We start from the raw sequence: 17522 nt of genomic DNA, 5'->3' as shown, positions 1-17522 counted from the left end.
TTTCCTGGTCCTGAGAGCTAATGTTTCACTGACACTGAGAATTAAGCCCTCAGCCCTGGTCACCCTCTTAGCAGGCAAGGGAAAGTAATAGCTAGTCAGCCGATAGTTGACCCCCTAAGACCATCTAGGGATCTGTTAGCACTGCACTTTGGATCATGTGAAATGAATGAGCTAGCTTTGTAATTTCTGAATCTGGAAGCCTTTGAAAAACACATATGAGTTCTTGGCAATCAGAATGATCTGAAGCCTCCTTGGGAGGCTCTCTGGACCACACCTCGAACACTAGGACTAGGTGACTGGACCGTATCAGAGGGATTGCCAGTAAGACCTGGAGCCCTCTCCCCAGAGAGCTACAAGCATTTTAAGCAACAGATTTACCATGGTCTCTAGAGAATGTACATCTGTTTTGAATGATGCCCTGTGACACAGACCTTGATTTCCAAGGTTACGCTTCAAAGGATCCCACTGTTCTCTTTGTGAAAGATACTTCTTTTTCATACTCGCATGGAGAACAACTGGGCTCCAGCTGAAATATTGAACTTAGAAAATATGCCATAAGCTTCTGCAAATGTGTCATTTCCCTGCCACAGTTTAGCAATTATGTCTCTGTTTTGTATCCTGATGGCATTCAGTGAAATGCTGTCTTGCATCGGAACCTCGCCATAAATGATGAGTTCGTATGTACCCAAGCTCTCGGGGAGTGATGAATTCTTTATTGTATAATTCATGACTTGGTTTTTATTCTCATGGTTGGTCAAAAACAACCGGTACCAGCCAGCGTGATGCAGTGGTCTTTGCACTCATGGAGATCTAGCTCCGAATTAGAAGTCAACACTTGTGGTTAGTTTGAGTCATTTGTGTGGCTTTAATCTTTGTGGATTAAAAATGGTAGAATCGAAGCCTTTCCACGTGATTCAACCTTAGAGCTCTGACCATGAGCAAGTTTCGTAATCTGAGTTTTGCTTATCTGCACCATAGGTATAAGGTTAATAATGCCTCCCAGGAGTGTTTCAGGGGCTGAGTGCAATGGTATGTCTGAAAATCCTAGTACCAAGCCTGGCACAAAGTAGAGCAGTAAATGCTATTTTTACAGTTGCTGTCACAGCTAAATGATTTTACGGTCTATCGGTCTATCCATTACATAAACTTCTTTGATTCTGAGAAAGAGATGAGACGGAAATGGCCAACAGTACAAGTTTAATGAAGTTATATTTTCTTTCGTTAAAAATAATAACACACGTCATTAGGGCCAGTAAACAATCTCTCTTTACCTGAAGAAGGTGTTAAGCTGGGAGAACATTAAGTCAGAAGCACTCTTCCATCTTTTTATGGACTCTCAAATGATTTTTTGCATACAAATTATTCACAAAAAATATTTGCACTCTAGCATATCCTAGAAGAGTAAGACACCGAAGTTAGCTGTCGGCAGATCAAAGGGCTAAGAAGAACATAAGAGCGGGTTTTCGAGTCAGACTGCAGGGTCCTACCCCAGGAAATCGCCGCATTGTGTTTCATAAATGCTTTCTATCAGTTAGCATTTTTAACTCTGTCCAGAAGCACCAAGCCATCACGGTGCCCAGATGTGACATGATTCAGTTAATTTTGCCTAAAAAGCCCTTTGGTTTATTACTAGTGACTTTCTTGCTATTGAGTGAGCGGAGAAGGCTTTGATATGCCCTCTAAAGACCATATGTGGGCCCTGCCAGTTTTAATGACCATTGCCCCTACAGACTTCATATATGTGCTCATTTAGATAACGAGAAGAATCCGTGTACAGGACAGGTCATTGAATTCCCTGCCTAATATGAATGAATATTAAACATTGGGATCTGAAAAGAATATTTTGAAATTCCATTAATATTTATAACCGATCTATGGGACTAAGGGAATTCTTCAGTATAAAATATTCCAAATTCATGTTTGTAAGAATGAAGCATCCTTGAATTTAAAATAGAGTTTTCCTCACTGAAATAGATTTCTATTATACGTATGCCTGGTGAAATCTTTGTTGGTGATGTTATATATCCTTACATTATTTTATAGGGATGGGAAGGGCATTTTAGAACCTTGAGCTCAACTGAACCTAATTCACTTTTTTTTATCAAAAATAAAAAGTCTGTTTCCTTTTCCACTGTCTGTATTCATAACAATGGCTTCTCAAGAGGAGCTAACAATATCATAAAGATTATAGTCCCTTTGATATAAGAACTTTTTCCAAACCCTAGATTTGATCTCTCTCTCTCTCTCTTTTTTTTGTCAAAATATAACAGAAAGAATAATTCCACTGGTCTTATTAGTAAAGGAGATAAGAGTGTCCACAGTAAACCAATAAATTTCCTCTGTGGAAAGGGCCAGAAATATTCTGACACAATCATAAATAAAATCTTCCCCATCCGATTAACGTCGGTTATTCAAATGCAACATTTCATAATGTCAGGACTGAAACTTCCCTTTAATGCACCAGATGAACCCAAGCAAAGCTTTAGGTCAAATCCTGGGGCCCAGAGATTTATTTCATCTACTTGCGGAACCCTTTTGAACAAGTTGGAAATCTTTTTTTTTTTTTTTTTAAAGATTTTATTTATTTATTTGACAGAGAGAGATTACAAGTAGGCAGAGAGGCAGGCAGAGAGAGAGAGGAGGAAGCAGGCTCCCTGCTGAGCAGAGAGCCCAATGTGGGACTCGATTCCAGTACCCTGAGATCATGACCTGAGCCGAAAGCAGCGGCTTAACCCACTGAGCCACCCAGGCGTCCCACAAGTTGGAAATCTGAAGCTGACCCCGGCTTCCCAACTACATGATGAAGTGATATTCTTAGAGGCAGACCAGTCTGCTGGTTAGGGGGGAAACCTTGCCCAATTTGGGGAAAGGGTCCAGTCATGATGCCACTTCACACACCAAATTCCATAGAGGGCACGAGGATGAGTAGGCTGAAATAACAATACGTGGTAGGGGAGAGCTGCTCATTGATGGTGAGTAGTGGCCTTGGGCGGGTGCTGCGGGGGGCAGGGGTTGTCATTAAAGGAAAATGGGGCTTTCAGACCGCAGAAGAACTCCAGCGAGGGCCTGGACATCCGAGGGATGGTTAGGACAAATCCCCTGATCTAGGGACCTGCATAGGCCCAATTAATGGACTATCAAAATCTTTCTGTGTTTCCTTTTGGCCATGCCCATAAAAGCTGCAACAGGCTGCAGATCTCCTTGTGTCTCAGGATAAATAGATAGTTTTGTTTTTGTTTTTGTTTTTGTTTTTTTAAAATTTGGTAGGTCTCAGCCAAAGAAAAAGCTCCTTCCAAGCAGATCCTGAAATGAATGCTGTCCCACTAAACACGGCTCCTTTCTTGAAATGGGCAGAATCTATGGAATTTATGGCATTTTTTTTTTACAGAATTAATACAAGGAACATAGAGGAAAGATTATTCCAGCCCTAGACAGGAAATAGAATTCAGAATATGCTTGTTAGCCTAGCATTACTCCCTTAAAAAAAAAAAAAAAAAAGCTATATATGTTATAATCAAACTTAATATGTGCAACACTGGCTCTTGATTGCCTGCCTTCAAAATTCAGAACTTGTCCCTTCTCAAATCCTCTGTGTTTCAGAAAACAGAGCCACCCTTCTCCTAGCTCCTCAGTCAAAAATCAGGAATCGTCCTTAGTTTCTTTGGCTTCTCTACCCCGGTATCTGATCTATGACCAAATCCTACTGATCTTGCTTCCAAAACAGACATCGAACTCCATTCTCATCATCGCCATCACAGCCAAGACACCAGCTTATTTTATAACTGGTCTCTCTGTGTTGCCCCTTTCTAGTTCATTCTTCACAGAGCCAGCACGGTCCTCTTAAAACACACGTCTGTTCACAACACTCCCTTTCCAAGTCAGAGCCCTCTACTGCTTTCCCTGTGCACACAGGATTCAATCCCAAATCCTTATCATGACCTGCAAGGTCCTGAGTGATTTAGGACAGGGGTCACAGACTTTTTCTGTCAAGGCCAAAGAGTGACTAGTTTGGAATTTGTGAACTATACAGTCTCTGCTACAGCTACTCAGCTCTGCTAGTGTAGTGAAAGCTACAGATGTTATAAAAAGGTTTGGACACAGCTATGTTCCAATAAAACTTTATTTTCCAACACAAGTGACCGGCCCAAGGACCGTAGCTGGCCAACCCCTGACCCAACACTTGCTAATTTCCACTCCAGACCATTGTGCACTCTATTCTCTCTGTGCATGTAAATGTGTAAATGTCACTCCTACATTTCATTCGGCTTTCCAATTGTCTTTTTATAGCTCCCTGTATTTTAATTGTCAGTCACTGTACATTGCATTGGTTTAAAGTCTGTTTCTCCTTCAAGTTGGGAGGTCCGTGAATGCAAAAACTGGATTTGCTTTGCTCATCTTTCTATCTCCGGCGCCTGGCACACTGCTTAACACAGCATCACTTCTCAATTAAAGGTTTTGTACATTAAGAATGAATTAATGAGATCTAATCAAAACATGAAAAACAGCAAAAGACAAAAATCTGGGTTCAAAAGACAAAAATCTGAAGTATGAGATGCTTTAAATCCGTTCATTTCCAAGGTATTTTATTTTAAAAGTTCCTCACTCAAAATAGGCAATAGGTGGGAGTTGGGGTAATTAACAGGCGTTTCTCCAGATCTTAAAGCTACAGAGGCAGTGTGTTTGACACATTGTAGCTTACACATGCAGGTCAGGCAGCTCTCCTTCATCTTGTAGTTCTGCTGTCTGGAGCATGAGCCCCCACGGTCAGTGTGGAGGACAGAAGGAAGTGGAAGGAGGCTCGTGGCTTTTCACAGCCGTGGACTGGATGTGACACATTTCACCGGCATATTGCCAATGATGTATTTTACTGACTTAAAAAAGCTTTTTGTACATGTTAATTTACCTAGTTTATGATAAGATCTCATTTTGGTGGTAATTATTAGTGTCTTACTCACCTGTCTCCCCCAGACACTTTTCTACAAAGACTTTTAATGGTTAGTAGAGGAAAATGCTCATTTTGTAATAATTTCGTGTTATGATCATGACTTTTCTATATACTTTATAAGTTTGGGTCATTTTAAAGTAATTCTTTGGCATATTTCTTTTTAATATATATATATATTTAGAGGTTTATTTATTTATTTGAGAGAGAGAGAGAGTGTGTGTGTGAGTAGCGCTAGGGAGGGGCAGAGGCAGAGAGATAGAATCCTCAAGCAGACTCCCCACTGAGCACAGAGCTCGACCGGGGCTCGATCCCAGGACCCTGAGATCATGACCTGAGCCAAGGTCAGATGCTAAACGTACTGAGAAACCCATGCGCCCCATTAAAATGTATCCTGACATGATAATAAGTTAGAATTCCTTGAAAGTAAAAATTTCAACAGTGTTTTTAATTTGATATTCTCTTTTCCCCTTGTTTTAGTTTTGCAAAATTTTGGAGGCTATGTATTTTGAAGTCTACGTAATGTTGGTGGAGCTGAACTATCTGTGGCTCTATGACACGTGGTCTCATCTGACCAGTAATCCTAGTTGGGTCTTTGGCCATCCTTGAGTGACACTGACAGGAATATAAAAATGTACCTTGTTTTAAAGGGACAATACTAAACATATGTGCTCCCTCAAAGAAGGCAGAAACAATTCTGTAATTTAAAATCAGCCTCCTGAGGTTTAGCCTCCTTATTTCCATAGCTTGCCTGAAGGAACGCCTCTGGAGAGACCGGTCTCCGGCTCAAAACCAGATCTGCTTTTCCGACACGGAAATAAATGCAGGCATGTGAGGAAGGATGGCGAGCGCCGGACTCAAACAGGGGTCGTCGGCCAAGTGGCAAACTTCCCTCATACAGAACCTCCCGAGGACCCTGTAACAGGGATTCTGTGGACCTGCAAGGATCTGTCTCTGCCGTGGAATCTGGAAGTCTTGCCTCCTTGGTTTGCCACACTGGGAAGCTTTAAGAAATTGCTTCCTCTGAAAGGGTCAGAATTATTTGAAAGATCATCAGAATTTCCAAGTCAGTAGTAACTGTGATTGGGAAAGTCAAAGTCCCAAGTCCTGAGAAGGAGGAGTAGGGGAAACATTACCTCAGACCCTCCTGAGGCAGAAATACGTATGAGTTTTGAGTTCCGATGTACACAACGTGTATCAGGGTTTGAGGATACCATGGGTCTCCCCTGTCCCTCTTGCTGTGTGAGCGCATGCACACACAGCAGCTTGGGTATGTGCTGATTAGGTCTTAAATTACAAAGAAGAACATATACTTTTCCCGCATCACAACTCATTTCTATTAAAAAAAAAAAAAATGCAAAGAGGAGTTTTCTATAGCCTGAATTTAGAACAACTGGGTCAGGAGTTTGAAAAGGACAAAGAAATAAAATGAGAACCAGAATGATGTTTGTTCGACCTTTGAAGACTCCATCCCCATAATCTTTATTAAGCTGCGCTAAGTGCTTTCCAGGCTTTATCACATCTCATCTTTACGACGACGACTCTATGAGGTAAACACTTCCCCCCACTTTATGGATGAGGAAGCTACAGCTCTAAGCTCTAAGTAGAACCACGACTTCACCCTGAACTTCCTTTGTCTCTAAATCTCCCTTTTTGGATAAAAGCATCTCTGTCCTGTAGATCCTAATGATAGCTCCCCACGGAGACTTCTTTGGTTCCACCACCCACCCTTCCGCATACCGAGATTCAGCCGTACCTGGAAACGAGGCCCTTCTTTTGTATATTCTTCCCCAACCTATACTTTCTGTCATATTGAAAATAACTGGCTTTTCAAATTCATTTCCTACAGATGAGATTGTAACACCAAACATGTTATTCCTCCACACCCAGCCTCTGGGGCCCTCCTCCACTCCTGTGTAAGTCAGCTCTTTCCACTGACGGCCTTATCTCCTAGAAAGCCTTGTTGACTTTGAAGATTTGCCTCAAACTTGTGTTCTCCCATCTCCTCTCCTCTCTCAGGACTTGGGGATGCCTCCTTAATACTTAGTGGTCCAGCCCAGCCCCTGTTCCCACCCCCGACTACATCTTGCTTCCAGCAGGGTATGGTGGAATATGGTGGACCATATAGGCAATGTATTGTTTATTTTTCAAGCAGCTTGGATTACCGGCGAATGTTGTCATTTACTTTCTCAGCCGGCTGGAGAAGGCAGAACACACTCTTCTGTGAACAATTTTCCATTGTTTACTGGGAGGTTATTTCCTGAATTTGTATACATTTCCTTATACTGGAGCTCTGGGGAAACATCTTCTAAAATTGGAAGTATGAACTTGAGGGAAATTCTCATTTTATGTTCATTTCATCGTGTGGGGTTTTACACACTTGTTTATACTTAACTAAATGCCTATCAGTATGGTCCTCTTATATGGGATTGTTTAGAGGATGTCTGTGTGTCTTGCTAAACAGAAGACATCCAAACATATGTAGCCTGGGCTAACAAGGATCACAAACATACATATGCGTTGGTTCTTAACATTTCCCTTCTGCCCTTTATTTAAATAAAGGCAAATGCATGCCTCCATACATACATATGCTGCAAAAGACACTCACGGCAAATACGCTGCCGCTTTGTCTCGGAGAGCTGACCCCATCCTGTTTGCCCTCCCGCTCCATGCCTCCTGGGTGTGGACGGACAGACAACGTAACTGTTCCTCCAACCATCTGATCATTCAGGTAGTCCAACAAATGTGGATTGCCCACCCTGAGCCCGATCCCAAGGGAGGGTCCGTAAGTTCAAGTAGCTCTCAGTCCAGAGGGAAGACAAGCTAGGAAATAAACAATTAAATACAGTCCCGTTAATACTCTGATTCCTCCCATGACGCATCATTCTCTGAGATTGAGGCTTCCCGTCAGCGAGGTGGGAGGCACGAGCCACGGCTCCGAGGAAATTCAGGAGCCCGAGCCCTCAGAGATGGAGCGAGTCGGCCTCTATGGGTGGGTTTTCCAAATGAACCACGAGGCGCGTTTCCTGCACACCAGCTTCTGAATTCACCATTTGACAGGGTCTTCATCTGTGCAGGGACCCTGAGCTTGGCACCGCGTTTACCAGAAGGGCAAGACAAAGGCACGTCAGTGGAAAAGAATATACAAATTGGGTTTATATGCAAAAATGCCACATTCACGTGTAATTCACTAATGGTAAGCCAGATACATTGCACCCTGGCCGATTAGCACAACTGACTCGGTGTTGGTAAGAGTATGGAGACGCGAGACCTCTCCGATGCTACTGGGGAGAGTGTCCCTTTTGGAGGACGCTTTGGCTGTATCTGAAATAATTTTAAATGTGCTTACTCTTTGACTCAGCAGTCCTATTTCTAGCAGTTTATCCTAGAGATGGTCTCACGTAAGTGCACCAAAGGTACATGAATAAATGTGCTCATTAGGGCCTTTCATTGCTTGTCACAGAAACTGGAAAAAAGGAAAAGGAATATCCAGCTGAGGATGACCGGTAACAAACCGGGGTAATTCCATACTATTAAATTAAGCAGACCCCCATGAACTGGTAAAAAGCCATACAGATAGGTCAAATGAATAAAAGCAAGTTCAAGAACCATAGGCATAGTAAGAACGTATTTCCATTTTGAAGAGGAGAAGTAGATACGCAGTCTCATGTGTAGAAAATTCTGGAAGGATACATGGGAAACTGTTGACAGCCATTACCTTGGGGAGTGAGACTGCCAGGGCTAAGTTAGAAGCAATACATTTACTTATTTTTCTCTTTATACCCTTTCACCGTGTTTGAGTAACCTTTTTGTTTTTTATGTTTTCTGAATTTAAATAAAAGTTTTAAACCACCAAAAAGAATTTCCTGCTATTTTTCCTTTAAAGGATCAGATTGGGAGTAACCCTATTAGGGACTCTAAGAAGTCTTATTTAATTTTATTTAAAACAGGCACTTCAAAAATATTTGACCAAAGAATTTCATTGTTTTTGCTTTTCCTAATAACTATGAATATGTCGCATGAGTCATCCCGTGGCAACACTGACCTGAGGAATCACAGGGACAGTATGACCGGCCTTCAGTCACATAGCTGGGTGGTGAGAGACAAATTTCTGAGTCAAGATCCAAAGTTCAATTGATGTCCTTCAGAAACAGTGTGTTGTCAGGATGGAGCAGGTGATCTGATTCATCTATACTAAATAAAACTGAACTGGTTCCTTAGGTGGGGACATAGCACCAGAATTTTCTGTAAATCTTAGATGATAGATGATAGTTTCCTAGGAAGAGTGAGGTAACTACCTTCAGTAGGAATGAGGGGAAAAAATCCACAATTATACTTGAATTACATTTTCTGCCATTTATGTATTCCAGATAAAGCTGTTCATTCAGACCTCTTCAGTGCTTTTCCTTGGGTATTTAAAGCAATCGCTATTACCCATTATTCCGGTCTCCCCTTCCAGGGAAAGAGGAAGGAAGAAAATAAAACAACTCTCTTTCTTCAAAGGTGATAGCATAAAAATGAAATAAGTAGAGGGAGAACTGTGAGTAAACTCGTTTTTCCCCCTTGCCTGGCCCATTGTCATTTCAGCCATCTCTCATTCCAGAACCTTCCTCTTCAGTTAAAACCAGAAAACCATGTCAGATGAATAGAAATACTCCGTACACATTCACAGCTGTGGTTACAGTTGGAGGTAATGAAGGTGCCCACGAGCCGGGCTCCCAGGTAGGAGGTGATGAAATGGCCTGTGACATGGGTAGGTGCTCAGAAGAATCTGGGTCTCTGTCGTCTGCCCATAAGAAACAGACCGGGCTTATTAAAGAGCGAATGAAACCTGCAGGGGGTCCCTTGGGATAGTGAGGCCCCTGGGGACCTCAAGGAGCTGGAATTCTGGCAGCTGAGTGCTCTGTTCCTGTTTGGGTTGGCTTTGCTGGGAAGGTGGAGAAGGGGAGAAGACCTCAGAAGGGCACATTTTCCCATCTCAGCCCCCTTCCCCTCCCCGCCCCTCAGCATCCTTCCTTTTCCCTGCTGATCTTTCCTCCTCAGGGTGAGCTGGGGCTGGATTGATTTGTGGGACTTGGGGATGTGCTCGTTTTACTGTCCATGACATTTGCTGCTGGGCTTGGCGCTGTAGGAAAAGGCTAACTTGTAATCAGAGCGTTTATGGCTCCGGGGCAAGGGTTGTCGAGCCACTGCCGCTTGGAGCGGGGAGAAGGACACTTGCCACCAGTTTCTACTGCCAGGAGGGTGCAGGGAAGAGAGCCGCACACGGCCACCTGCGTGCCTTGTCTAGTCCGCTGTCCATCATGTTCATCCATCCTTCTGCTGAATTTCACCACCGGGCCACACCTGTTAGCAGGTTCACCAGCGGGTCAGACGGTGGGTCAATCCTGGAAGCCCCCCATGCACGTCCTTCCCGCAGCACTGAACACGACACTAGACGCCCACTCGCGCGCTCTTTGCATCAGGAACTAAAGACAGGTTTTCACGGTTGCCTCACTGCCCTGGGCCGGCAGCTACGGTATGTGCCACTCCTTCCTTCCCTGAGGGAGGTGGGACCTAGGACTGACCTGACCCTTCTGTCCATCATGATCCCACCTCTCTCCCTTGATCAATCCTGCCCAAAAGGGAAGTTTGCCAGGTAGAAGAGGTCTCTAAGATCTTGCATGTGAGTAAAGGTGTCCCGGGGAGCTTCAGCTTGCCACCTAACGGAAGAATGTCCATTCTTCCTGTGGTTACATAGGTAAGAAAGCAGAAACTGTCCCAAATTTGGATCAGAAGTGATAGAGGAATATTCTAAGTTATTTTTTCTGCATATCTGATTTTTTAGCACGATATAGAAAATGCGTCTTTCTCCATTGTTTTAAGTTTGTTATCCACTATTTTGGATATCCTAAATCTATTTTAGGATATGTTTCCAGAGATATCTATTTTGATTCACTGACTATCCTTACCCATCAGTATTGGACATTTTTAATTGCTGTGGCTTTAGAGCATATTTAAATATATGGCAAAACAAGTCTTGACTCATTGATTTCTCAAAAAGAAAAAAAAAGGAAATATTCTCATTGCTTTATTTTTCCCTTTAGGGTCATTTTTATTCAAATTCCAAAAAACTCTTGTGTAATTAATTAATACTTTTTTCTTACTAATTCTTGTGGATATATAGGGAAATCAATTTAACATCAAAATCTTTAAATTTGGGGCACCTGGGTGGCTCAATGGGTTAAAGCCTCTGCCTTCGGCTCAGGTCACGGTCCCAGGGTCCTTGGATCGAGCCCCACATCGGGCTCTCCGCTCAGTGGAGAGCCTGCTTCCTCCTCTCTCTCTGCTTGCCTCTCTGCTTACTTGTGATTTCTGTTTGTCAAATAAATAAATAAATCTTTTAAAAAAATCTTTAAATTTATTTGAAGGCTTTCATGTTGGGTCACTGTTGTTTTCAATTATATGAATTTTCTTTCTTTCTAGTATTACAAATTTTATTTCTATTTTTTATCTTAATGCACTGACCAGAGCAGTGTTATTTACCACCAGTCTTTCTAAGCATCCTTGGTTTATGCTGATTTTACTCTGATAAATATCTGTATCATTTCATTGTAAAGTATGATATAAATCATCAGCTTAAGAAAGATATTCTATCAGGTTTTGAGAAAGTAACTTTTCTCATGTATCTTTTCCCCAATAAATTGATATTAAATGTTAGTGAATGACTTATATATACATATTGAGATTATCATGTTTTTCTTAATTATGCCTCCTAATAGGAAAAAATGTGCCTGTTAATATTAACAGAGAAATAACTTGCAGTATTGTGTATATATTTATATGTATAAATATGATGTGTATGTCTATAATAAACATTATGCTATCTTGATAATTTCAAACAAACCACAAGTAAAGCAACCAGATCTTGGAACCATTTTTAAAAAATTAATGTATTGACTGTGTTTTCAATTTCTTTTATATATTCTGGTTTATACTGATTTTCTTTATGTTGAGATAACTTTGATAACTTCTGTCTTCCAAGAAAAATCACTCTGTTTCTTCAAAATTTAAAAGTTTCTCAGCACTGGGGACACCTGAGTGGTTTAGTGGGTTATGTGTCCAACTCTTCTTCTTCTTCTTCTTTTTTTTTAAATAAACCTCAGGGTATTTTTTTTAAAGATTTTATTTATTTACTTGATAGAGAGAGAGAGCACAAGCAGCGGGAGCAACAGGCTGAGGGAGAGGGAGAAGCAGGCTCCCCGCTGAGCAGGGAGCCCAATGTGGGGCTTGATCTCAGGACCGGATTGGCTGAGATCAGGACCTGAGCCAAAGGCAGATGCTCAACCGTCTGAGCCACCCAGGTGCCCCTAAACATCTGATTCTTGATTTTAGCCCAGGTCATGACCTCAGGTCCGTGAGATAGAGCCCGGGTCAGGCTCTGCACCTGCTTGAGATGTTCTTTCTCTCTGTTTCTCTGCCCCTCCCCCTGCTGGTGCTCCCTGTCGCTCCCTATTTCTCTAAAAATAAAAATAAACAACTTCTCTGTATCTGATATATCCTATCTGGCAGAAGAAGGCAATGGAGATGCTTGCCTGTCCTTGAGGGGAGTGGAAAAAACAAGAAAAGAAATGAAATGTCTCCCCTGAGATGCCAGACCACATAACCACCGTCAGGCAGATTTGATGCAAGAATTCATTCTGCCAGTATATTCCAAAAATCTAGTTAAAGCAGTCAGGGGCAGTATTGCCCCCAAGGCATCTGTCAGAAGCTAAAGTAAATCTCCAAAGGAACACTCTTTAAGCTGAGGCCTCAGGGAATTTCTCAGATGCAGTTGCTAGGAACTTTAGGCTCACAGTAGGAAAAAAAAAAAAAAAAAAAAAGAAATCACAAAATGCACAAGGAAGACACCATCATGAGCCTGCAGTGATAGCCACCCCTCACAACGGAAAGGGGACTCAGACTCATAAAGACCACAGATTGGGGAATAACCAAACACACAGTATAACACATTGACCCCGTTGAGAGAAATAAAAGAGAAAGAAACAATCCAGATGGATCATGTAGATCTGAAAAACACAACTTTTACAGATGAAGAATCATTTAACATTTAAGTTAAATAGTTACTTATTTAATATTTAATTATTTAAATAATTTAATATTTAAATTTGAAATTCAAGGGAATATCATAAAAAACATAGATGAAGGGAGAAGAGTAAACCGAGAGGTAAATCAGAGGAAATCACATAGAATCTAGCATGGAGAGTTAGAAATGGAAAATATTAAAAAGAAACCCAAGACACATGAAGACAGAGTCAGAGCGTCTGCTCTATTTCTAATCCAAGTCCCACGAAGATAGAATAGAAAGAACAGGGAGAATTGTTTCCAAAATTCATGACAAAACTGAGTCTCCAGATTGAGAAAACTCAAGGAAGTCAAAGAACGGAAGCAAAAAGAGACATCTCAAGATAGCCAAGTCAAACTGCAGAACCCCAAAGGCAAAGAGAAAACAATAGAAACATCCAGATATAAAAGGAAAATTACCTTCAGAGGATCTGCTGTCCAATGGAGTTGACTTCTTAACAGCATCAGTACAAGCTAACCTATATGAACAGTATCTTTAAAGTGCTGAGAGCAAATATTTTCAATGTATTATATTACATGCCAAGGAAAACTATCTTTCACAAATGTCAGTGAAATAAAGACATTTTTAGAAAATCAAAAGCCTTCAACAGAATCTCATTAAGGAATTTCAACATGAGATACTTTGGGAAAAGGAAAATAACCCTAGAGACAAGCTGTGAGATCCATGAAGGAAGCTGTGGATAGATAAATACAAACACTGAATTTATTTTTAAAAAAGCTGAATTCGTGAATCCTGGACAAAAACAAACAAACAGACAAAAAACTTGATAAAACATAAAATCAGAATTTAAGTAGTCAAAAGTTCTTATATGAATCTGGAGAAGGATAAACATATTAACTTTTGACTTTAATTTGGATGCTGAAGTCTGAGGGTAATCCCTAAAAACAGAAACCAAGTATATAATGTCCAAACTAGAAAAGAGGAAAAATGAAATAAGGGGTAAAAGTGGTTTAAACAAAAAGAAGGCAATTTTTAAAAAAAATTTTAAAAAGAAACAAATGTTGGAAGAGTGGAACAAATAAAAAATAGAAAATAAACTTCAAGGCATTTCTAAATGTAAAGATGTTCACAGTGTATTGTTCAAAGGCATCAGGAAATAGCCGGAAACTGGTAACAGCTTCAGTATGAACCAAACATTGTCAGGATTAAAAGGAAAAACTGGGAATTTTACCATATTCAGGACAGATGTTTAATATATCTCTTTCAGTAATTGATCAGGCAGACAATTCATAAGAACTTAGTTGATTAGAACCACACAGTTGATAAGATTGTCCCAGCGGACTTAACTAAAATTTAATTCAATGACTAAAAAGCACTCAAGCACACAGGCAACACTTAGGAAAACTGACGATGTTTGAAGCCATTCCAGAGATCTTAAAGTATCATCCAGATCACATTCTTTGACTCAACACAATTGAGTCAAGATTTGTTTTAAAAATGGTTTTATTGGGGCATCTGGGTGGCTCAGTGGGTTAAGCGTCCGACTCTTGATTTCAGCTCAGGTCACGGTCTCAGGGTCGTGGGGTCGAGCGTCAGGCTCTGCGCTGTGTGTGGAGCCTGGTTGAGGCGCTCTCTCTCTCTGCTCCTGCCCCTCTCCGCCCCTCACGCTTTTGCTCTCTAAAGAGATAAAGTCTTTAAACAAATGTATTTTGTTATAAGGAGCATTGGGTCTTTCAGTGTGTTTAACCTATTAGTGGTTCTTTTTATGATTGATCTGACCGTGGCTCTGAGGCACTAATGTCCTTATTTTAAGATAAATTTCAGTTTTTGTTTGGGGGACAGAGGACAGCTTTGCAAGTATCTCCCTGGAGGGCCTTCTTGAGGTTGGTGTTCCATCAGCTGTAGACAGAAATTCTGCCCCACTGCTAACCCTGGGGCTCATGCTGTTGTTATCAACTCTTAGCTCTTTGACCCCATTCAAAACTGTAGACTAATTGCTATCATAACAAATAAAACAAAATAACAAGTGTTGACGAGGATGCAGAGAAATTGGACGCTTTGTACCTTGCTGGTGGGAATGAGGAAATGGGGCCGCTGCTGTGGGAAATCGATACGGTGGTTCCTCAGACATTTAAACATAGCATTACCATATGGTCCAGCCATCCCACACCTGGGCACACACCCAAAAGAAGGGAAAGCAGGGCCTCAAATACATATGGGTGCCCCGTGTTCGTATCAGCCTCATTCAAAATAGCCAGAAGGCGGAAGAACGCATAAATGGATGGACAGATGACTGAGTACGCAAAACGTGGTCCATCCGTACCCTGGAATATTATTCGGTCTTAAAGAGGAAGGGGGTTCAGACACCTGCTGCAACACAGGTGAGCCTTACAGACATCATGCTAGATGAAATAAACCCATCCTGAAAGGATGTCATATTATTCCGTGTCTATGAGGCACGTCAAGTAGTGGGAATCCGAGAGAGGAACAGAATGGTGGTTGACAGGGGCTGGGGGAACGGGGATGGAGGGGCTCCGTGTTTCCTGGGTGTAGACTTGACGCGGAGAGATTAAAAAGCTCTGGGTACCCACATCCATGATGGTTGTTGGGCGATGTGGGTTAAGTGTACCTAATGCGAGACTACTGCATACTTAAAACAGGTTAAAGTGGTGAATTTTAGATTATGTCTATTTTACCACAATAAACAAATATATAAAAACAGCTGTGTCTATATCCAGGAATAGTCTGCCACGGTTCCTGGGGTGTTGATACGATCATCAGTCTTCAAGCTTTGAGAGAAGCCAACATGGTTTCCCCTTCTGAAGCGACTCCTGCTATGGCATAGAGCCGAAACAAGAGTATGATCTGGGGGTCTGTAGCATTTGGGTAGCACTTCTTGTCTGAAGAAAGGTTTTATGTGTTCTCATCCATTTAAACCTTGTGACAGCCTTATAAGGTACGTAGTAATGTTCCCTTTCAATTGATGTGCGAAGGTGAGGCCCGAGAGATTAAGTTGTCCGGGACCACTGGGCCGTTGGGGTGCTCAGGTTCAAGTACTTACCTTCCCACTAAAGCCCCTGATCTCCCAGTGGACAGAAACAGTTGTACAGAAACAGTTGTCCCCTTAACGTGAACTTAACATTTCGTATGCCAAAAGTGAAGTGCTGTGCTTATTAAACTGAATAGAGAGAAGGAGAGAAAAGGTAACATTATTACCACCTTCCCAGTGACCCAAGAATACGGACTATAATGACTCGACGCTCTGAACCCTACTCACTTATTCGTGGCTCTTCCCCGTGCTCTCTTTCTAAACCCGAGTCACGTTTAAACTCCGGTTGGCTGTTTGTATTTTGGGGCTCTAGCTTCTAAAGATGCCCTTTCATTTGGGGAGGGCATGGAGAGAGGGGGCAGAGGGAGCGTTCCCTTCAAACTCATTGTTTCAGGTTGCATCGATTCAATTTTTAATCTAAATTCTGGAAAATTTTCGTCTGATTCCAATAAAAACAAGAGCCAGGTTTTCTCTCATTGTCATGCAAGAACAGTTTCATTTTGGGTCTTAAATTTCCTTTTTTACTGTTTTTCTTAGAGTGGATGGCTGATGTAAATGGGAGAAACCTGGCAAGACACCATCACGGCCCTCAGTCATTTTACAAGTCTCTCCCACTCCCAACCCTCCCCCCAGCCCCCATCAAAATGTCTGGGTCAGTGCAACCTTCAGATTCCCAGCACGCGGCTAGCATTCACTTTCCTTGGAAGCCTGCCATCCATAAGCCAGCTCTGAACCCCGACTCTCGTGCTTCCGAAGGTTGACCCAGTAGCTTTCTCTGTCTTTGGGAAGATTTGGTCCCTAATAGAAGGGGGATGGGGCTGACACCCCCTTGCTGGGAGGAAGCCTCCCTGAATCTATTACTTGGGAACCAAAATAACACTCCCTGGGGGGAGATGGGTGACCAGATTTTTTTTTTTAAAGATTTTATTTTGAAGTAATTACTACACCCAACATGGGGCTTGAATTCAAGGCCCCTAGGCCAAGAGTTGGACGCTGTGTGGACTGAGCCTGTCCTGTGCCCCATGGGTGACAAGGTTGAAGGGCTTGAACTCCTGGGTCCTCCCCTGTGCGAGGTACCACTAACATCTAGCCTCGCGGGTTTAACGCGGAATGTTCAGAGGTGGTCCCTCGTGTCCTCCTCCACGTTGTTCCAGCCCCTGTGGGGACAGGCTCCTTACACCGTATTTACCGCACGGATTCCAAAGTCCGCTCTCCCACCTCGTGCATATAAAAATATTTGGAAGCCCTCGCTTGACTTTAAAATGCTCACAGGATTTTGGGACTCCCCCTTCCCCTGCGTTCTGTAAAATTCACAATCCAGGATTCTCTGGGCAGAGAGCAGTGGAAAAAATGAAGCACTTAAAAAAAAAAAAAAAGGCACTATCATTCGGGCAAGAGCACGGGACCTTTTCTTTTGTCTATATCAGGAGTATTGCTTCTGTTCTCGTGGCTCCCATTGATGAAGC

The 17522-nt window shown here is 42.1% G+C and overlaps 1 protein-coding gene across 6 annotated transcripts in view; it reads left to right on the top strand.

The window, feature by feature from the left end:
• RNLS (renalase, FAD dependent amine oxidase) overlaps positions 1 to 17522 on the top strand; it is a 255996-nt gene that overhangs the window by 211637 nt on the left and 26837 nt on the right. For 4 of the 6 annotated variants that reach the window (XM_059170286.1, XM_059170285.1, XM_059170283.1 and 1 more), the window contains one exon: positions 9546 to 9664. The exons of the other annotated variants lie outside the window; for them this stretch is intronic. In XM_059170286.1, coding sequence (XP_059026269.1) covers positions 9546 to 9664 — 119 coding nt within the window. The remainder of the gene's footprint in view (positions 1 to 9545; positions 9665 to 17522) is intronic. 6 annotated transcript variants of the gene reach the window in all.

The sequence above is a fragment of the Mustela lutreola genome, chromosome 4, assembly GCF_030435805.1.
Source record: "Mustela lutreola isolate mMusLut2 chromosome 4, mMusLut2.pri, whole genome shotgun sequence".
NCBI lineage: Eukaryota > Metazoa > Chordata > Mammalia > Carnivora > Mustelidae > Mustela > Mustela lutreola.
Note: the sequence above shows the minus strand (reverse complement) of the source record. Positions and strands in the feature narration are given on the sequence as shown.